The sequence below is a fragment of the Candoia aspera genome, chromosome 4 (assembly GCF_035149785.1).
Source record: "Candoia aspera isolate rCanAsp1 chromosome 4, rCanAsp1.hap2, whole genome shotgun sequence".
Lineage (NCBI taxonomy): Eukaryota > Metazoa > Chordata > Lepidosauria > Squamata > Boidae > Candoia > Candoia aspera.
Genome location: NC_086156.1, coordinates 83,081,751 through 83,104,565, shown reverse-complemented (window position 1 = coordinate 83,104,565; position 22,815 = coordinate 83,081,751). Strand labels below are relative to the sequence as shown.

At 39.7% G+C, this 22,815-nt stretch overlaps 2 protein-coding genes across 3 annotated transcripts; both read left to right on the top strand.

Annotated features, from left to right (window-relative positions):
* The first annotated feature begins 694 nt into the window (after positions 1-694).
* LOC134496270 (pro-glucagon-like) lies at positions 695-9,465 on the top strand. Of its 2 annotated transcripts, none has more exons than XM_063302004.1 (6): positions 695-740; positions 2,554-2,643; positions 3,916-4,056; positions 6,215-6,346; positions 8,826-8,918; positions 9,339-9,465. In XM_063302004.1, exons 1-6 carry the CDS (start codon positions 721-723, stop codon positions 9,346-9,348), a joined length of 486 nt encoding a protein of 161 aa, XP_063158074.1. In that variant the 5' UTR covers positions 695-720; the 3' UTR covers positions 9,349-9,465. The 2 variants fall into 2 exon arrangements, with proteins under 2 accessions (XP_063158074.1, XP_063158075.1); XM_063302005.1 differs by lacking the exon at positions 695-740 and adding an exon at positions 1,578-1,630.
* Positions 9,466-11,396: 1,931 nt separating this feature from the next.
* On the top strand, positions 11,397-21,587 carry SNF8 (SNF8 subunit of ESCRT-II). Its single transcript, XM_063300819.1, has 8 exons — positions 11,397-11,549; positions 13,225-13,275; positions 13,685-13,823; positions 14,739-14,843; positions 16,339-16,411; positions 17,880-18,021; positions 19,329-19,403; positions 20,005-21,587. The coding sequence occupies exons 1-8, from the start codon at positions 11,496-11,498 to the stop codon at positions 20,140-20,142; spliced, it is 777 nt and encodes a 258-aa protein (XP_063156889.1). The 5' UTR covers positions 11,397-11,495; the 3' UTR covers positions 20,143-21,587.
* The last annotated feature ends 1,228 nt before the right edge of the window (positions 21,588-22,815 follow it).

Genomic DNA, 22,815 nt, shown 5'->3' with positions numbered 1-22,815 from the left:
CTCTTTACTGTTGCCTATTTATATGAGGAAGCAAGGAATGTAAATTTAACATTTAAAAATAAGGGGGAGGGATCATTTAATTGGTAAAAAATTAATATAAAGCACAGGGTTATTATTTAGTTGCTGTGAAAATGCTATGTTGTAGAAAATAAAATAAAATGGCAAGAATTGTCATTAGGGATTCACAATCAGTTTTCCAACTTTGTATGCATCCATAATACTGAAAACATGGTTCCAACAGACCCCTTGATACCCTACTTGTATTCCCTGCTGCTGGGTCAATGGCTGAACCATCTGTCATTTTGTCAGCTGGAAAGATAGCAGGCTAAAGTAAAAGAAGAGAAGCAGCTGAAATGCAGGATTGTCTCAGCCAGGACGAAGTATACTGGCATGAACCGTTAGGGACTGCTAATTAACCAAGGAGTGGTTGTGGGGAAATCTGGATGCTTAATGGCTTTAATTATAGAAAATGCACCGGATCTTCATTTTAGCAACACAGCAAAAGTTTAATTGCCAGGAATACAAACATAATTTAAAAGGGCATTTTCATGCTCCAAAGGTCAGTGAACCTAAGAGTAGCTGGCCTAAATTGCTTTTAATCTAGTTTGATTAGGTTCAGAGCTTCCTGTGTTGTTCCTACGGAAATGGTTTGCTTTGTCATACCCTTGGGTATATAAGGAATCCTCGGGGTTGTTGCTGGATGCCAGATCCTGTCTACTTATGCAAAGCAGCTTGGCCAGGTAAGGTTCTCAAATTTCATTCGGCTGTCAGAGGACCAGATTCCACACCAACACATATCACTGTTGCTTGATGGCCCTTTGGAAAGTGGAAGAAAGAGATTTGAAGTAGAGAGGTGGCAGTGGTGGTGAAGGTGATAGAGGTGGGTTGCTTAATTGTTTTCCAGATTGATATGGCCCCACTTCAAATTCCGCCCCCCGCCCATGGCTTTTCCATAACACCTTCAGATCCTCCGTTTGATACTGAAGACCGAGGTCTCCTTAGATATAGTTTATGGCGTAGCATTAGCTACCAGCAGCAGCTTCAGAATCTACTCAAAGGGAAGAACCTTTCACCTTCAGACTTTCAGCTCTGGCTAGAAGGGCTGATAGTTGAAGCTTAGGATCACTTTCTAGAAGATTGGGTAACTACATGAACTTTAGAGCTGGACATAAATGGCCTTTCAAATTCTTTACTAAAGTTGTGGTCAGAGAAACCAAGTGAACAATGTATCCACTTTTCCCCCGGGAAGGGAGGGAATTCTCCAACCCTTTCTCAAGACAGGACTCAACAGTGGCAGTACTGTGGTCCCTAGAAAAAGTCCAGTGAGAAGATTCTTTCACGATGGCTTCCGTTGAGATATAAAAGAAGGGTGAGGAGGGTGAGGCGCCTGCAGACCCCTGGTCAGATTGTCTCATGAAAGAAAAGATATTCATACACACCTCTCACCCAAATGATAACTAAATAGGAGTAAAGAACAGCACATGCTACCCATGACAATGTATTCAGAATTCGGGGTTTTTTTTACATCTAAAGCAAATTTTCTTTCCTTAAATTGAAATAGCACTTGAATAAGAAAAACGTGCAGCAGTATTTCTCAGCCTGACAGCAGTTACAACAGTCTTTCCACAGGGTAGGTATATCCTAGGTCAGTGTTTCCCAAGCTTGGCCACTTTAAGATGTGTGGACTTCAGTTCCCAGAATTCCCTAGCCAGCATGGCTGTCTGGGGAATTCTGGGAGTTGAAATCCACACATCTTAAAGTGGTCAAGGTTGAGAAACACTGCCCTAGGTAGAGGTGTCCTTAAACAGGAATTTAGCTTAGCAGCCCCTAGCCTCACTCAGTAGAATGAGCAGGTGGGTTCCAAAAGACAGAGGGCTGGCTTACTACCATTTAAAGTCAGCAAAATAATCATCCCTAGTGGAATGATTATACAGTGAGATAAAACAACAGCCCACAGCCACTTCATAACTAATGTACCTGGAACAACACTATATCCCACAATTTCACTACCTTTTCCGTCTTTGAAAGTATTTTCCTCCTGTCAGATTGAATGAGAATGGTTTTTTAAAAAGTGCTGAAGTTTTTGGTATAACTGATGGTGGCAGTTGCTATCTCCACAGAACACAGAAGACAATGATATTTGTACCAGAATCTTATTTTTAATATTAGCAAGGGAGTAGAATCCTTTACTTCATCTGAAATTCATCACTGGATGGGCTGGACTTCAGCTGCCAAATTCTTAGCCAGGGTTGGCTGAGATTTATAAAAGTTGAAATTAACACATCTGGACGGCACCAGGCTATAGAAGGCTGGTTCAGAAGAACAGTCAGGAATTCAGGAGGCATAGCCAAGGGGCCCTAGCATCTGTGGCACCTGCCTCTCTCTGTCTATTATTAGCACAGGCAATTGTACATTCTTCCCGTAAGATTGCACTATAATTCTGTATGCAACTTCTTGCAAATTATACATTGGAAAATCTGTAGTAGAAATAATCCCTTCAGGCTCTAGTTCAGAGAAATTTCTTCTTCTGTTTCCTATGCTTTTAAATTGCAGAACTCCAGCTGTGAACATGGTAGCCTTCAAGGTTCTCTCCCTCCTTCTGGTCTCTCTCAGTTTTGTGCTGATGGAAGAAAATGGCATCAGGTAAATACACAAATAGGGATACTTTTATAATTCATTTTTTGCCAGTTCCATTAGGAACTTACCTGTGCATCAACAGTGAACAACCAAACTGGATTTCACTTTTCTACCCATGTTGTAATGCAGTTCTTGGTTATTCAAATATATTTCCATACTGCATGTGTGAAACACATTTCAAAACGGCTGTGTTCACCCAACACATTTAACCAAGGCATTTAAAGATCTAGCAGTTCCGTCTGTATAACATACTAAGCTTGATTGATTTTAACCTTGGTTAGTTTTTTAAATGGGTTGCCTTGATCTGCAATCACAGCCCTTTTGATTCATGATTCAGTGTATTGTGTGTGCAGGCTATCTCAGTAACTGGGTTAAGTCTGTTGTGCAAAGACAGCCACTGTGGATTTTGAGAGAAAATATTTTTAAAAATACATAACTGCAGAAATGGGGTAGAGCAGATGTGCAGGTGACATGGACCAGAAATGGACTGGTTTACACAAGTTTACAAGTGAATCAATTAAGCACGAGAATTAATAACATAGGCTGACATTATGTTTTGCCCATGCTTTGCCATTCATTTGTGACAAACCAACGATTTATCCTTATTTTAGACTACAATGTCTCAGCAGTTCCCTGCAACAATGAATTAGTTTTGTGGGAAATGACTGCACGAATGAACTTTAAAAAATTGGGATTTGGCATACATTATTTCTCTGTGCTTTAGAATACAGAGGTTTGTTTGGGACTATAGCAAATCTGCAAATTGTTTCTTGTCACACTGAAACTTTGAGTGAAAGGATACTTAAATTAAAAGGAGACAATAATAATAATAATAATAATAATAATAATAATAATAATAATAATAATAATATATTAAATTTGTATGCTGACTCTTAACAACTCTGGGCAGAGACCAAGTATTGGTCTCAGATGTTAAAGCTGAATTCAGATGATCTTCCAAATGATAATTTGAAGAGTTAAGAATGGCTTTCCCTTTTTGCACTTCCCCTGCATGCCATACAAATATGGCAAACCATGGCTGAAACAATAAATGATTAGAAGACTTATCTCCCCAAATGCAAAGGAGGAACTGATTTCTCACGGTGCATACTTGATGATTAGGTTCTTTCACTGTGCTAAGCATAAAGTGTCTGGTTTTAGCTTACCATACAGGACAAACCCAGCAAACTGTGGTTTATTCAAGAAACCATAGTCATGCAGACCGTATCTTGATGCAATGTGCAAACCCAGCCCATGTGTTTTCCTCTGTATCCTTAGGGAAAATCTAAGGAACTCCATGTTTCTGCAAAGGCGGTATTCTGAGGGAACTTTAGCAAGTGATTACAGCCAAACTTTGGACAACATGCTGAAGAAGAACTTTGTGGAATGGCTCTTGAAGAGTAGGGAGAACAAGATTGAGTAAGTCAGTATCACATATTATTTCCATTCATCCAGGATTCCAAGGAGTATATTAGTCCACCTGTAGCTTGAAAGGCCGAGTGGGCCAGTGAGAAAAGGAAATTCATTTAAGAAGCTCATGATTGTTTTTCTACTTCACAGCAGTGTTTAAAATGGGCCAATTTAATATATAACATTGGAGAAACGAATTTAAGAGGGAAAAGACTCACTTCAGCTAAAATGTATGTTCAGTATCAGTCTTCCCCAAGTTGGTGCTGCAACCAAGTAGAATTCTTCACCCATTATGGTCATTGAAGTCCTCACATGTCTAGATGTTGGCATGAAAGGTTTAAAAAAATCCTTGATTTGTAAACTAAAAATTAACAAAAGTCTACAGTGTGTTTCATGCGTACAATACGGTTTTCTTTTGTAAAAAAATATCCAGTATGTTTCAGCAACACAGAGTAGGAGTAGGACTATAAAGTATCTGCAACTTCACTTCTTTGGATGGTGACTATAAATTCACAAAATTAAATATGTCATTTTCAATTAAAATTATAAATGACCAAAGTCTTATGTAAATCTGTAAAAGAATATATCAGATCCTAGGGCTCAAATTATGAAAATTTCACAAACTTTGACCATCTTGTTAGATTTGGGTCTTTTTTCCCCCCTTGCATTTCTGGGGTGCATTATGGTATCCATTGCTCTGGCCTGGAATAAATAAAATCACTCATGCAGCAAAGCCATTTTAAACTCTAATTCATATAATGAATTAGACTTAATAATATTATGGTGGGGTCTCAAAACGCAGTTTGCTGGCCTTACAATTGTCTCCTCTTGTTAGGGTCCTGAACTTCTTACCCCAGATTCTTATCTGGATAGTACCATTGTTGATGACCTGTACTGTATGTGCACATTTATCTTAACTCATTTTATGAGTACACCAAAAAGTAATTGCTAGTATGAAGTGTTCCAGATTACCTTTTAATGCAATTGCTAGAAATGATACATCTATAGAAAGAAAAATGAAATGAATAGGTGAGAGGTGACCTTGGCACTAGCTCAGATTTTATGGAATTCTCAACTGAATTTCAGTGGTTAGGAAAGTCCTTCAAGGTAAACCAAGCTCTAGTTATGATTAAGTGTAGTAACCTCACAAAATATCGTCACCCAATACTATACTGGACATATTTTAAAGAGAGAAAGAATTCACACATTTTTAGTGTGGCTTCATGGGCAGGCACGAGTTCACATTTCTGCTGAGGTCATTATGGTTCTTAAATGGAATAACCTCTTTGGATGCTACGTGAGCTTCCAGAAGTAAGGGGGAACATAATGTGATAAAATCAGAAGGATAGCAATAAAGAGAGATGGGTTTTTCAGAACTGAAGTTTTTTTTTATCGTATGATATAGCAGTTCAGTGTTCATGCTGCTTTCCAGCAGCCAGATGTGTAGACTGTTTAGCTGTGACAAGTCATGTTGCCTGGGGTACAGCACAAGGAGGCTAGTCTACATTGCACCGAGTTGGGCTGAGAGAGCGCGACTGGCCCAAAGTCACCCAGCTGGCTTTCATGTCTAAGGCAGGACTAGAACTCACAGACACCTAGTTTCTAGCCCAGAACCTTAACCACTGGACGAAACTGGCTCTCTAGAACTGAAGTGATATAACCAGAATAGGTAAAATATAGCCTATGGACCAGTTGCAGCCCAAGGTTTCAATGCTTCCAGAAATACTGAGATCTGCTGAACAGTGATGGTACAATTTTTTTTGCTGCTTTTTAACTGAAAATAAAGTAAAATAGGTATCCTAATCCACAAGTAGCCTTAACACATTTCTTAACCTTTAAAGACACTCTTAAATCACCACAAATGATAACAAAAATTTCACTGTACCCATCCTTGAAGTGATATGATCTTACCCCCGCTCATCTATAATCATCTGTCCCTGTTCTAGACTGAGAGCAACTAGTGAATATAATAGAGGATTGGATTAAATGCAGAAAAACGCAGGGTTCAGATCTCTGCTCAGCCCTGAAACGTCCTACATGTCCTTGCAGGACTATTGTGGGAGAATATGTATGCTGCCTTTAGCTCTTGGATGAAAGTGGGATATAAATTGGAATGATACTCCTTAGAATTCCCAAGTTAAACCTCTTATGCCTCTCTGCACCCTAGGAACAACCTTAAACCATCCAAGAGAGAAGCTGATGCCCCAATGTCAGATGCTAGGAATCAAGGCAATGAAGCTGGATTTCAGGAAGCAAAGGGCTATGTTGGATGGCTTTTGCAAAACATAGGAAAGCAGCGGTGAGAAAAGTTAACCACTGAAGATTTGATTTTATCACAGGAGAAACATTTGCATTAGAAGAAAAACCAGCCTCCTCCACCACATTCCCTACAATTTTGAATTACAATTACTGTAATCCCCAACCTGCATTAGGAAAGATAGAAATTGATTGTGGGAAATCTATGACTGCAATAACACAATGTATTTTAACCACTTCACCACAATGGCTCTCAAAACCATGGTCTACAAACCACAGTGGATGAGATCATACCAGATGCTAAGCCCCACTAAAGAAATCACCTCATGGTTTAATGCATGGGTATTAACTCCAACAAGCCAACTTCACTACCAACAACGAACTGTGGGAATTAGTCCCAAAGAACTATAAGACACAAGGCTGTCTGTTCCTGACTTTGTGTGTGGTGTGAATCAGACAGAAGTATTACAAGGCTGTTTCAGACAAAACCCCTGTATTCTTAATATGCTCATGAAAAATCTGCCTGAATTATTACTATTGCCAATATTCCAAGTTAGCAGAATATGGCAGGTGCAGTATTGTTCCTGTGAATCTAGAGCAAAATAATACCTGCAAAAAAAAATCACACAATCGTTTGAGAAAGCTATCTCCCAAGCTTTCATTGGTTCATCCAGTTTTTATAGCATATGTGGTATTTTTAACAGTTAGTTTTACTTTTTCTTCTATTTTCTAAATTTCCAGGAAATTCCAAATTTTAATTTGAGGCTACAGGGAAACATTAGTTTCAGATTAAAGTTTTCCTGGCTTCTCCCATTCTCCCTGAGATTTAAAACAGCTGATGTCCGGGGAGGGATGGGAGGTATCTGCCTTTGGGTGCAGGACAGATGACATTTCTCCCTCCTGTCCCTCCTCCTTGAGTGTCCTCCACCTGTGTGACAAGCAAAGCCGCTACATTCACAGCATCTGATGGAGTGAGCTGCAGGTCATGAAAACTTATGCCTTCTAATAAAATGCATTATTCACAGAAGATGCCACCAGATTCCTCCTGATTTTTTACATTCAAAATGTAAAAAATCCTTTAAGAATGAGCTTGGTTCTAGTCTGATCTCTTTCCCATACACTTTCATTTTTGAACAACGGTTCAGCTAGGCAAAAGAAAAGTCAGGAAAGTCAGAAAATAAAATGTCAGAAAAGTGACATATGCAACACATATTTTGTATATTTACTGAGACAATTTATCTGGAGATAAACTCCACTCTTCCTGTATACAGAGGGAGTGTAAAATACACCTTTTAATTTAGGCTCAGGTTTTTCTCCTGTCTTTTGTGTTACAGATTGTTTACGTTTGATGTTTGTAGCTTATTGATTATAAGTTGGTGTCAACTCTTAGTGATTGCATAGATAGATTTTCTTCAGGAATGTTGTAATTATTGTATTTATTATCCTTTAATTCACTTATTCACATTGTGTATTTTATTTCTGAGCACTTTTCTGTGTGGAATGATGAGATATAAATAATAATAAAATACTACAGTAAATTAAATAATGTAAATAATGAAGTGTTTCAATAGTTGTGTTAAGAATATAGATCCCACAATTGATCTGGCAGTCACTATGGCAGAATGATGGCCATTTTGAACATTTCCCCCCCCCAAATAAATGCCAGTCTGCTTTTATCCACCCCTGTTCTTATTCCAAACATCTTCTAAAGGCTGGAGGCAGAAATTGCTGTCAAGAATAAAATTCTTATGAAATGCCCTGATGAGCTCTGCATACCAAAAGGCCCTCCATATTCCCAGGTGCTGGTCTAATATTTTTAGTTGCCTAGGCAGCTAGGCATTTTGGATTTTAATCAAAGTGAATATTTGTAGCTCAGGGTTGAACTGTGGAGTCCTTGGTGCTCTCTGAGCCTTGTTGTTTTCTTGCAGACGTTTCATTGCCAAACTAGGCAACATCTTCAGTGCAAAGAGGGAGTGGGCCTTACTCTCAGTTTATATACCGTGGCTTGCCCTGCTTGTGTTGGCAGGGGTGTTGTTTTCTCCCTGGGAGTTCTTTGATTGGGCTGTTTTCTACAATAGAAAAGCCAAAAGACCAGTACACTCCCTTGCTAGCAATCAACACCAAGATATGCAAAAATCAACACTAGGATTAACACCTGATGAACCATCAAACAGCACAATACACCCTAATCAAGGAACTATTAACTCAGGCAATCAACCAAGCAGCAAACAACAGCCCAATCAAAGAACTCCCAAGGAGAGAACAACACCCCTGCCAACACAAGCAGAGCAAGCCATGGTATATAAACTGAGAGCAAGGCCCACTCCCTCTTTGCACTGAAGATGTTGCCTAGTCTGGCAATGAAACGTCTGCAAGAAAACAACAAGGCTCAGAGAGCACCAAGGACTCCACATTTTGGATTTTTTTCCCTCTCACTCCATCCAGCAAATTAGCAACTCTTTCATTGTTTTCATTTGTTCGTTTGTCTTGGTCCCTGAGATTCCATAGTCTTTCTCTTGTAGGCTTCCTTTGCCAATGGATTCCAATGAGTGGAAGAACATTGAGGGGCAAGAATTTCTGGTGTGGCTGATTTTTGCTGACCCCTGTAGGGTAATGTGAGTGAATCACCCTTTTGTTCCCATCCTCCTTGTTCTGAAGACCAGGAACACTTCAGCTCTACATAAAAGCTACATGGTAGTTTTCATGGGTCTTGCATTGAAAGATGAGTATCCTGTCTACTGAGATGTCTACAGTCAAAATATGTGTGACAGGAACTGTCAGGTGTTACTCACTGGTGCTAATCAGTAATCATACATTTATTGCTTCAGAGGTGCTGGGGATGCTGTTTACTGTAGTTATTTGCAGAAACTTCATTCAACCCATTTTTTTGAAACTATTCAAAGGGGCACATTGTTTGGGATTTATGGGATACAGATGAAAATGGTTGCACTGATCATACACTGTCTTCTTTTACTCACATAATCAGGCTATTACCAAGCTAGATTTTTCACCATTCTCATTTCTATTTTTTTCAGGACTCAGTAGCTTCCTAGAGGAAGAAGTTGGATCTACTTTTCTTTTCTCAACTTGTGCTTTCTATTTTGTACCCTTTATTAATGAGTTTGTCAATGCTGACGCTGACAATAAACCATTTATTCACAAGCCAAGAAATGGTTTACCTTGTTATTACTGGTCATCAATAGTTGTCATCATTCCCAGCCAGCATGCTCATGGGGGTTGTAGTCTGACACAACTAAAGAGCATCTGGTTGGAAAAAGTCAGTTTACATGTTTTGCTAATCTATTTATTAATTGGTGAGCTATTACAGGCAATAGATGAAATCCTGCAAGGAGATTCATATTCCATTCCTAATGCAGTCATTATACTCTCCCAAGTGATTTGGGGCTTCTAACTTTCATCTCAGACACAGGTTCAGATTTAGACAACTGACCTGAGGTTATGGACAATTAAGAGTCAGATCCTTGGTTAGCCTGATAAACAAAAACAATATGGTAGAGAAATAGAGTATCTTGGAAAGTGACGAATGCAGAGAAATGTGCAAATAAGCAACAAAAACCTCTATCATTCTCTGGACATTGCAGTGAGGAGAAGTTGCACTTCTGCATCTCCAAATAAACAGAATACATTTCAGAATATTGTGAAGGCAGATTAGTATAAATAGGCATCCTTTTCTTCCTCAAATAAAGCGGCAGAGCTCTGTTTTTGTCTCCTTTCCCTTGCTGGAAGCTTGATGGTGTCAAGGATAGGATGAGGAAGCTGGTGTCAAAGATAGGATGAGTCAAGATTAGGATGAGGAATATGAAAGGAACACAAAACAAAGGGCAGATAGAGAGGGCAAATGCAGAGAAAGAGGTGGCTTCAGTGGGGGCTGGCCTGTCACCAGAAGGAATGGAGCATGCTCACAACAGTCTGGAGCATCCGGAGCACACCTCCAAGCACATTCACAACAGGGCAGTGACAGCTGACTGCCTTATAGATAATGAGGGACAAAATATTACAGATTTCACACATCTTGAAGATGTGGTGGGATAGTTTACACAAGGGGAAAAAGATCATTTATTAGCCATAGTTAATAAGAGGGTCAAGGCAGGAAAGTGATGTTGCCAAGAAATAATTAGGCCATGGTTAAGTGCAAGGGGATTGTACAAGCCTATAAGCTTTGAGATGAGGTACGTTCAACAGTATCCTTCCCCAGATTGACACTCTCCAAATGTACTGGATGATGACTCTCAAAAGTCACAACACAGAGAAGTTTGGGTCTTAAGGTCCCCAAACATCTGGAGAGCTCTAAATTCAAGAAGACTCTTAAGTGTCACCGTGGTTGTGTCTCACAGTGTGCTACACTATGGTTAAATGGACTATATTTTATTCAATTATCCCAATTGCTTGGGTTCACAAAATATAGAACCATAAACCAACCACTCTAGTTGGATTCACAGAACACACTGAACCATAAATTAGCCAACCACACTTTAACCTCTCACATGCTGGAAAAACTAACCCTTTCTCAAAACTATCTAAGGCTACATTTGCACCCCACTTCTTTATTTGTTGAAGTTGCATGCCGTGTGAATGTAAAGTCCAGGTACTTCTAAGACTGAACCTGGGAGAAAAAAAACGCTTTCCTTTGCCAGCAAGCAGTGGTGTAATTTTGACATCTGAGCATTTATTACAGTATTATCGTTGCTATTTTCGAACTTTAACAGGTCGAGCCGAAAGCGTTCCAGCTCTTTATAGTCTTGCGCGTCCTTCCCCGGCTGACGTCCACCAGGACTGTTATAATCCCAACACGGACGGCTGTGCATCATGGGGGTTGTAGCCCAATGCCTCTTAACAGCATAAGGTGGGGGGAGGCTGACTGAAGATGTCACGAGAGCATTGGCGAAGATTTCTCTCTTTATTCTCCGTTCCCTTTTAGGAGTTCAGTGTCAGCCAAATAAAGTAGGAGAAACCTTTCCACTTTTAAGTCAAACAGCTTATTTGTCAGAGCGGTGACGGAGGTGAAGAAAATAATCAGTCCCAAACGTACATCCTGTTTGTCGCACGCCGATGACGTATTGAAGAGGGGCGGGGTTGCTAATATGGTCGCTTACAACCTGCTCTGCGTTCCTCCGTAAACCAATTTAGGTTCAAAGGCTATTTTCTCCTCCCCTCCCCACCCCCGTGCAAAGATGCACCGCCGGGGCGTGGGGGCCGGCGCCATCGCCAAAAAAAAGTTGGCAGAGGTGAGGTCCTTTCCTTCAATTGAGTTTCCTTTCCCTCCACTTAACAGTAGTTCCGCTTTCTTTCTCCCGCTCTTAACCAGCCTTTCCAGAGGAGAAGGAGTTCATATCTTTGCGAAAAGTGCTGGGAGTTTTCTGGTGGGCCTTTCTGCCTCTGGGAAGGGCCTGTTTTTATATAGTACATCGAAGTGGTGAGGAGGACGGGGTGGGGTTTGAAGGGGATTAGAGAATGGCGATGGGGAGATACTTTGCACATGCCCAGAGGTATATTCCTCTGCAGTAATGATTGTGCTAGAAATTAACTCGTATAATTTCTTCTTCAGGCTAGTGCTTGCAGCTAATTTAAATCAGCTTCCTTCCTGTTCCAGAAAGCTAGTCCACCTCGTGTTGTTTCTTACCTTATCCCTGACAATGCTTACATCCTTTTTTCCTCTGCTAATTATCCATACCTTGGAAGGACTGATACTTAGCTTTGCCTTGCAGAAGGGAAAGAGGCACTGCTTAATTCCTAAATTGAGAGGTGACAGGCTTTTCTAGCCATTCATCTGTTTTTTTTCCTAATCTCTCAATATTTTGTGGTACATCCCAAAATACTATATTAAGTATTATCTGGCTGGATTTGCCAGAGTGAAGACTGCCTTGAGTAGAGGCCAACTCCTGATGACTTCATGGACATGTCCTTGGCAGTGTTATGGATGTGGTTTGCCTTAGTCTTCTTCCAGGATGTTTTTTAACTCCCCAATGTAACCTATAGCCTTGACATTTCCTGGTGGTCTCCCATCTATATTCTAATCAGGTCTATCCTTGTTAGGTTTTTGAGATCAGCCAAGGTTGGCTAGATGCTGCCACTGGCTGGAGTGGGAGGCCCTGGTGAGGGTAACTCATACACTTTATGTGGGGCTGCCTTTGAAAACCACTTGGAAACTGCAGTTGGGGCAAAATGCAGCAACCTGGTTGTCAGTTGAAAGCTGCTGCAGGCATATTACACCTGTGTTATGAGCCCTGCATTGGCTTCAGATACTTTCCAGTGCAATTAAACGTGCTGCTTTTATCCTGGTTTTTAAATGTTTCATATAGCTTGACTCCCAGGTACCCAGCTCTGTCAAAAGGAATTGGCCTGTCCAGCATGGTCCTTACAGGAACAACTATAAATTGTCCCTCACTTGGGTGGTGGTGGGGTGAAAGGACTGATCTTACAGTCTCTAGTTGCTTAGCAAACTAACCTCTTGTGGACAAGTCACTCTCAGTGTCTGTGTTTGCACAGCATACTAAACCACAGACTGTTTGTCTACAGACAACAGTGACTGTGCCAAAATTAATCTACAATGAATCGTAGCATGTTGTGTGAAACAAATTATCATGTTACACCAGAATGTGGATTGTTTGCCCTGGCTTAGCATATTACATGAACATAGCCACTGTGTGTTTTTAACCATGGTTATGGTTTAGTATGTTATGCAAACATAGCATAACATACTATGGCCTCATATAAATATCTATGAAAAAGGATGTTCTTATCTGATTAAAAGAAGATTAAGACTTCAGCATCAAAATATGTCATGGAAAAAAATCTAAGTGGTCATTAATAATTGACACTGACTTAATAGCACATAATCATAATATGACTAAAAATAGTCAGCAATAATATTACAAACTAATGACTTCTTTTTCTTTGTAGGCCAAATATAAGGAACGTGGGACAGTTTTGGCTGAAGACCAGTTAGCCCAGGTGAGATGAGAAAATGCCTACATTTGTTTTTGGAATTGGAAGGATATCTGTGTAGCTCTAATCCCAGGCTGTAACTCTGAGCGTCTGTGCAAAATGTGTATGTAGCTTATGGAACTCAGTAACACAGAAATGATCAGGAGTATCAGCAGCTTGGAGAATGGTAATATTTTCAGACTTACAAACTTCCTATAAACTCTGGTCACTCTCGCTAGATTGGATATTGGGATATATAATCCATTGAATTAAAGCAATATTTTGAAAACTTGTATTAATCGTTGCTTTGCAGAAGTCACTTCCCATTGTTATGCAATATGTTGTCTTGTGTGGAAGCCTCAAGGTTATAAGAGAGTGGTAGTATTTCAAACCAGCTAATTTGTTTCTCTTTTGTGTTTTCCAAATACATTTACAGATGTCTAAGCAGCTGGACATGTTTAAAACTAACCTAGAAGAGTTTGCTAGTAAGCACAAACAAGAAATCCGTAAAAATCCTGAGTTCAGAGTCCAGTTCCAGGATATGTGTGCAACGATCGGTGTTGACCCACTAGCCTGTAAGAAATGGGGAAGGAGTGGAAATCGTTGGTGGGGGAACTGTGGCCCTCCAGTTGATGTTGACTTGCAGCACCCAGCATTTCTCACGATTAGCCTCAGTAGCTGGAGGTATTGGGAATTAAGCAGTATCTGGTCTCCTCTGTGCTTTAAGTATAAAAGTGTTCTGTGCTGAGTGTTATTTACAGCCAATAAGAGTAAGTTTAGTATCAAGAGATGGTCATGGAGTTTTATCAGCAGATGGGAAATCAGTCTAGAATAGCAGCCTTGTAAATCAGTCCACAAGTATGACTAATCTTCAGGTTCCCCCCCCCAAATCATCGTGCTAACGTTTAAAGGCCTTAGAGGAGTGGGAAATTATGTGGAAATGCTGGATTATGAAGATAGTAAAATGACTTCCTACCAAGGAGACTGACAAAGTAGGGATGCAGCTAAACAAAGAAACCAGGTAGATGGCAGAATGAAGAAGATGGTGTTTATTCCAGTGTTTCTTAACCTCAGCGACTTTAAGGTGTGTGGGGTTCAACTCTGGGATGGGGAATTCTGGGAGTTGAAGTCCACACATCTCAGGTTGGTGAAGTTGAGAAACGCTGGTTTATTCCATCCTTCATCAGCTATTCACATACACGGAATTACTTGTCCCCATAGACAGCAAGGTGAGCTGTGCCATATCTGCCCGCTCTAGCAGGTAACGTCCAGATGTGAATAAGAGAGGAAAAGGATCAGCCTCAGGCAGCAAACACCTTTCCATGGCCTCAGGGAAGGCAGTCATCATCTCCCTTTTGAGGACTAGGAGACTTTAGGGGTTTTTCCCCCTTTAAATAGTAAGTTTCAACATGGGGTCGCTGAGAAAATGCATAGCTCAGTTTGCTCCTAATGTATTAATGCCCATCTTTTGTTCTTTCTTTTTTCTGCAGCTGGTAAAGGATTCTGGTCAGAAATGTTGGGGGTCGGAGATTTTTACTATGAGCTAGGCGTCCAAATTATTGAAGTCTGCTTGGCTCTCAAGCACAGAAATGGAGGTGACTGTTCAGTAATTCACATGCAGGTTCCAACTTTCTGCTGCTGAATTTCAGTGGTAAAATGCCCTACATGGAGGAGGCCTTCTGCTCCCATTCCCACCCATCTCAATGTTAAGAGAATGGTCAACCCTCATATTCTCATCTCACACACACCCTTAAAATTCAACTGAAAGTTCATTCTGCCCCACCTGGTCTGGCGATGTCACTTCCCTTCCAGTGATGTTACCTTCAAGCCTTGGAAAGTTGGGTTTCTAAATTACAATCCCTAAACCCGCCTTCATTGTCCACCTCTGCAGTAATACATCCCTGTGATTATCACGGCCTCCAAACTTTCTGGATACACTAACGCAGTCTTCCAGAAATATTAACAGTTCAGTCTTATGCATTACTACTCAGAAGTAAATTCCATTAATTTAAGTATGTACAACCAAATATAAAATCCTCACCACTTTTGCTACCAAGTAATCTATTTTTAACTTTAGGGGCACTTATTTTGAGAGAGTATCCTTAGATCTTTACTGCATATCTTCCATGCAGAAGCCTATTTCACACATTCTGCTAAGTCAAGGATGGGTAGACTGCATGCAGCCCAGCAACTCTTTTAAATACCCCCAAAATTTGTAGCTCCCGATTTGCAGGATTAAGAGATAACTCCCATTTCTCTCCCCAAACTGATGAGAATTTTGACTGTGCCTGCTTTAATGGCATCATAACTCTTTTAGAGGTCATTTTTTAAAAAACTGAGGCCTGGTCATAAGAAAGATGACTATCCTGCTGTAAATTATGATTTATTTTAACCACAATTTGCTGAATAAACCAGAGTGGATGGTTTTATTCGTAAGGCTGTTGTAGTCAAAACCAAACTGGTTTCACACAGCATATTAAGCCAAAACCAAACAAACTGTATTATGGCCTAGTGTGATATGGGGACTCTGTAAATGTTTTTCTTCATGTGTAAGTTGCATTGCCAGCACATCTGAAGGTGCCTGGTTAGAGAGAGCTGGTATAGTTAAATGACCTGATTTATTTTGTTTTATATTTTACTGTATTCTGCTTGGCCTTTGGCTAAGATCAAGGGTAGTATCTGTTCTTCAAAATACGAAATGAATGGGATTCCAGTTAAGCATAGTACTGTACAATATGCACTGCAAATCCAACTACGTTCAGTGGAACTTACACCTTGGTAAATGTCTTTGGGATGACAGTCTTGACAGTGAAATCCTATATATGCCTATTAGGAAATGAGCCTCATTCAGTTAGTGGGATTTATACAGAGATTCTATATATACCAGCCTTTTTTAACCTAGTCCCCACAGATATATTGAGACTACAACTCTTTGAAGTTCAGACCAATACGAGGCTGTAGTCCTGACATGCACAGAGGGCAGCAACTTGGGGAAAATTGGTTTATGCAGTTACAATCTTAATTTACAAAATCTTTGGTGGGGTACAACTTTCCTATGCAATTTGCCTCCTGTTTTCTTATTCCCACTAGGATTAATAATATTGGATGAACTCCATCAACAAGTGCTCAAAGGAAGAGGAAAATTTGCTCAAGATGTTAGCCAGTAAGCATTGCATTCATGACTGTAGTTTCTAGGAGAAAAAAGTATAATGTTAACAGTTAATGAAAGAAATTATGCAGATCAAATGATCATGGTTAACATTATTTGTTGAAGCCACAGAATTTTCACTGAGTGGGCAAGTTGTTCTTGTTGAGCTAAAGTTCCAATATATTGTGTAAAAGCTAATACTCTACTGTACTAGACAGACAGACAGTCTGGTAAGAATGCTGTATATCAGTGTTTTGCAAACTTGGCAGCTTTAAGATGTGTGGACTTCAGAATGCTGGCTGGGGAACTCTGGGAGTTGAAGTCCACACATCTTAAAGTTGCCAAGTTTGCAAAGCACTGCTGTAAATGCTAAAGCTTTATAGACTTATTGTTTATACATTCCCTTGAACCAAGCATTTTGATCCAAGCTTTTCCTCAGAGGTAGACTTTCTCACCTGATAATCTTTTCTCAGTTCATAGAGACATGCAAAGCATTAGTGTGTAGAGTGTATCAAGTTAGCATGTGTCAAGTTACGATATTCATAAAATAATGAATCTACAATACAGTGGTTGAAGGGTAATTTGTTTGCATTTTGAAATAGTTCAGATTTAGCTGCAGAATTGTCACTGCCATCTGTAATTAGATTGAAATGCAATTTCCAACACCCCTTACTGGTGGCCACTGCCTGCAAGCAAAAGTTGGACTTTAGCAATTTTGGGGGGAAGCCACAAGTTTCCATTCCTCCTCCAGAATAATGATGCATGTTTTTTTCTGGGCCATTGACTAGTGTGCTGAGGGCTGTACTCCAAAAGGGGTAGGTATGGTGAGGGCAAAAACTAGGCTTGATTTCAGTGAAATTAAAATTAAGTATAATTAATCTGGTTTCTCTCCAATTATATATTTTCTTCTTTGGTCACATTAAAAATTACTATTTGATAACAAGTTTTGGGGGTGTCTGGCTGGCACACATCTCTGGCCTAAGAGGATGGAGTAGGGCCCCATGTCAGAAAAACACAGATTAGACCTAAAGTATCTCACTGCAAATGTTATTTTGCCACTGTTTGGATTTATTTATATAGCCGCCCATCTCACAAACAAGCGACTCTGGGTGGCATACAAAGAGCTAAAAACAATAAATAAATACAGTAAAAATATTAAAAACCAAGAATTAAAAAAAAAGAATAAAAGATGAAGTGGTGTTAAAGATAAGGAAGCCACCTCACTAGTTCACCTGTTCCCTAGGTGAACTGAGTACCGACATTGGCTTCCTAACATCTCTACAGCCACAAGGGCTAGAAATCTGTCCGTGTATATAAGCTTTGACACAAATACTGTTTCTGTTGGGAATTCAGTTCTGCATTTCCCAGTGCAACTTTCTATGTATTTTGAGTGTGTGATTTTGAAGAATTGGAACATATTGCCCTGGGCGTCATTGAAAATTTCTGGTATCTGTGCCTTATTTTTCCTCTCCTGACTCCACAGAGATGACCTTATCCGAGCAATTAAGAAACTGAAAGTTTTAGGAAATGGCTTTGGGATTCTTCCTGTTGGTGGGACATACCTGATCCAGTCTGTGCCAGCTGAACTAAATATGGACCACACCGTTGTCATACAGCTTGCTGAGGTGCCTGTGCCAGAAAAGAATGAATGAATGGAGTCATGAATATGGAGATTTATTTTGATTTAGCCAGACTTGGAAAGTTTTTAAAGTTTAACATAAAAGCAAACAAGTGTTTCTGCATGTTGAGTGGGAGATTTGAATTGGGACTACAGCAGAGGAGATATATTCGGGGATTGTGTGACATGGTTTGGGGAGAGAATGACTAATCCTCCCTTCTTTGCATGCTACAGTCCCAATCTGAACTGGGGCCCCCTATGCTTACTTTTAAGTAAAATTAAGGAAGTAGTTGGGCAACATATTTATGGCAGCTGAAAGATGAATGCATTTAATGATAAGTTTTCATGGATCACAGTTCAGTTCATCTGACATATATATTATGCTCATTTCACAGAACTAAACTCTATGCACATCACACTGAAGCCACAGTTGCAGTCAATAAGCCAACAGCAAACTATCATTTCAAACTAGTTTATTACCCAAAACAAGCCATAGTTTATTCAGATCCCTATTCACACATTATGCGAAGCGAAAAACAAATATACTATGTTTCATATTAGCGCAGCATGTGAACGGAGCTGCACAGTTCAGTCTTAGTTGTTCTTTCCCCGGGGGAGTTACAGTTCTGTGAATTGGGCTGAAGAATCTTGAGTAAATGCTATTTTGCACAAAACTATTTTACCTCATAATTAGGAGAAAAACAAGTAAGGAAATCTTTTCTGAAATCAATTTTTAATCAGAGATTTTAGGATCTTATTTGAGTATTTGGGCATGCAAAGCACATGCTCTGCCTTTAGTGCATCTTCCTCCAAACAGCAGGCAATAAATGTATTTTACAGGTAGTCCTTGCTTAACAACCACAATTGGGACCAAAATTTCAGTTGCTAAGTGAAGTCATTAACCAAATCCAACCTAATTTTACAACCTTTTTGCAGCAGTCGTTAAGTGAATCACCTCAGGCGTTAGGCAAGCCATATGGTTAAGTGAGTCACATGGTTTCCCATTGATTTAGCTTGCCAGAAACTGGCCAGGAAGGTTGGAAATAGCAATCACGTGACGCTGTGACAGTCATAAATGCAAACTGGTTGCCAAGCACCCAAATTGTGATCATGTGACCAGGGGGACACTGCAATGGTCATACGTGTGGGGACTGGTTGTAAGTCGGCTTGTTCAGCACTGTTGTAAGTCTGAACTGTCACTAAACAGATGGTTGTTAAGCGAGGATTACCTGTACTCTCTTCGTGTTTTCTATACATTCTCCTTCTGCCTTGGCAAATTCACTGAAATCCTGTTTTTTCCATTCTTAATTTCAGAAAAAGGGGTATGTGACTATCAGTGAAATCAAGTCAAGTTTAAAGTGGGAGATGGAACGAGCCAAGCAAGTGCTGGTATGTCAGTAATTTGGACATATACAAAAGAACTGCCTGAATGTGGTACTTTAAAACTCAGTTTTTAAAAAATTGGAAATACTGTTCTATCCAGAGGGTGATAATATTTACAGGACCCACATACAGCATCTGCTTTATTTATACATACATACATACATACATACATACCACCATCACACTATATTCAGTGATATTTGTTCTTGAAATCTTTGTTTCCAGGCAAGACTTTCAAAGCTATGAGATTCTGGGCAGTATCACTGAAATATTAGGGGAAGAGGCATTAAGATTTCAACCATTTTTGAAAAAAAAAGTCTGTACCATTGCTTGAGATGATACATGGCATCAAAGAAGGCTGCTGAGCTTTGTATTGTAGCAGGGTGTCTGTAATTATACCATTGTGAAGTCCTCCCTATTTCACATTTCATTCAGTCTGTTCTTCTCCCCTTCTTCCCTAACTATGAGCCAGTATTCCATGGCCACTGAACATGCTCAGTCCCTATTGGACTGTTTGGTGCCATCATTCACCTACTTTTCATTGTTGTTACTGGGTATTTCTTTGTTCTTTCTTCTTCCCCAACAAATATATTGTGGCTTTTTACAGGATCATTTGCTGAAGGAAGGGATGGCCTGGCTTGATACACAAGCTCCAGCAGAGCCTCAGTATTGGCTACCTGCCCTCTTCACAGAATTGTATTCTCAGGAAATCACACCAGAAGAAGCAAAGGAAGCTTTACCTTGACAATATCAAAGATGAATAATAACTGAACACTGAATCAGGTCTATTACTAGTTGTTAACATGGTAACATTGAGCAGTAGTTAATACCTTGGATCTTAAAAGTATAAGAAAAAAATTTATGAGAAAATATCTGCTGTACTAACGTTTAATTTTAGCAGGCAGTTTGATACTGAATGTGGATTTCTGCCAAATGTGATTTCATTAGCAAGTTTCTGGTTCTTGTAAATGGGGATGAGAGGGCAGGAGGGAGTCTTTCCAAGGTGTGGCTTTTTGTTTCAGTTACCCTAAATGTTTAGGATGAGGACTGATGTCAGATGCTAAAACTGTATGATTCCGTTTCAGTCCCTTATCCCAAGATTGTTGAGTAGTATATTGACTGAATTATGTACATACTGAATTCCCTTCACTTGTAAAGGGTTCCATGTAAGTCTGTTTCTGTATGGTGAAATAGCTGAACATCTTAATTGCTATTGGACTTTGGGTAAGGGACCAAGCAATTATTATTTCGAACTTAGGTAACCCTGGGGATTTCCACAATTTCATTTTTTTTCCTTAAAAAGGAAGGGTATTTGGGAAGATAGGGTTTAGAAAGTTATGGGTAATGCTTAGTCCACTTTCAGCCCTTCAGGCAGTCAGGGTTCCTCTGACCTGAGATACTGTGTGAAAATATACCTTCACAACCGTAACCATGTTGTGCCTTAGCATGTTGAAATCTGTAATCAGTAAATATACCTTTCCATATTTGTGCAGTGCACATATAAATTTGAAATTCATAAACCTGTGTCTTAAACTTCATGTTGTGCATATAAAACTTTATTGACCACTTGAACAACTATCATCTGCATTGAAGTCTTACTAATTTCCATAAACAATAAGCTTATGCTCTGAGGACAATTTGTGGATAAAAAAACCAGGCAGGAAAAGACCTAATGCTCATGATCCAAAAGTAACACAGAGACTGGTAGAAGTGTTTCTGCAGCTAGATTCACAGACCATGCTATGTGGAAGAAGAAACTACTTCCTCTGACATCCTAAGAATCATCTTACGACTTCATGCAAAACACAAGGAACAGTTTATTAGGGATAATTGGTGTGCAGAAACGGCCTGATGCCCCATCTAGTGGGTGTTGAGGTCATAAACAGATTAAGAGGCAGCTGTTAACCCAGAAGTTGGAAGCAACAGTCTTGCCCATGACTTGGTACAAAAAAAGTACTGGACAAAATCATATACTGTAGTACGGGAACTCAATCTAAGGCATGTTTTGCTTCAGGGATTTTTAGAGTTTTTCAACCCATTAGTCAAAAAGAAAATTTCCCAGAATTCCTTATCAAGAGGCAAAGTACTATTGATAGAACATTGGCAATAAAATGAAAAGTAAACTGTTTATTTTGAATGCAAAATTAACATTTCCAATGGACAAAAAATAAAATCTGAATTTCACATTTATTTGGAAGGTTAATTTTTTAACCAAGCAGATCAGTGCTTTGGGCATTTTTCTTCTTGATACACAAAAATGTAGAAAAAGCCATTTTTTTCTCATGGCACATGTTCTTTTGAAATACTCAGAACTTTTATTTTTCAGGTTGGAATGTTTGGTTTCCAGAGGTCTTCATAATTTTGTAGGGCTCAGATTACCTGATACTTTCTTACATTCAACACACTATTCATTTGCTTGTCTTTCTTGCTAGTCTATAAAAAACCAAAGTTGATAAAGGTCTGGTCATTTTTTTTTCTTTCTTGTGGCTGAGCTTAACTTGTGCCATAAGCAGCAGCAGCAACACCAACAGCACTGGAATGTTTAGCTTTTCCTGTTTTCACCTTTTTCAGTGCCCTCTGCAATTACACCAGTTTGTAACTAGTGATCAATATCTGGAAAAATATTTATTAGGCCTAATTTTAAAAAAACGTATCTAGGATGAGTGTTGATGGCATGGATTTCTTCCATTGTGATTGCCTGACTGAAGCCACTTAAACACCCATCTTCCTGTTGCCTGTCTTTGCAAACACAGTTCTGTATGTTTACCCTGGAGGACATTCCACTCCAAAGTGATTTCAGGCACACAAGCACTGCAGCCAAACAGTGTAATCCTAAATTTCTTTACTAATTCTCGTAGAGATCAATGGGGCTTACTCCGAAGGGGGTGTGCATACAGGATGCCCCATTGAATATTAAACAGACCTCGTGGGGACACACGCATACACAGATGCAAATACTGTCTATAATGTGGAACGAGGAGGAGGAGGAAGGGAGTCACCATGATCCTCTTGCAGAATTAGAAATGTTTTTTGGAATTTGGGGGAAGGCAGGAAGTCAGAGGTTATGTGTTCACACACACGGGAAAGGCACTTCTTGCGCAGAGTGCTTGCAAATGCTAGTGACATACAACCAGCGTCACGATGAGAGTGGACGGCAGAACATTAAGAGGGTTTTTTCCCCTCTCCTTTGTGGAACCTATTGAAGTCCTTAGGAACCCTATTATGAAAAACCTATTTTATTTAACAAGCCAAAACCAATTTTGTAATGTGAACCAATTTTGCAATTTGCATAGGAAATCATTGTGGCTCAGTGTATTCCTGGGCACCTTTTTCTGGATTGGAAGCTACACACCAAAAAAGGTGCTTCCTATTCATGCATTTTTAAATTTAGTTCACGTGGTTATTATCCAGGCCTGTA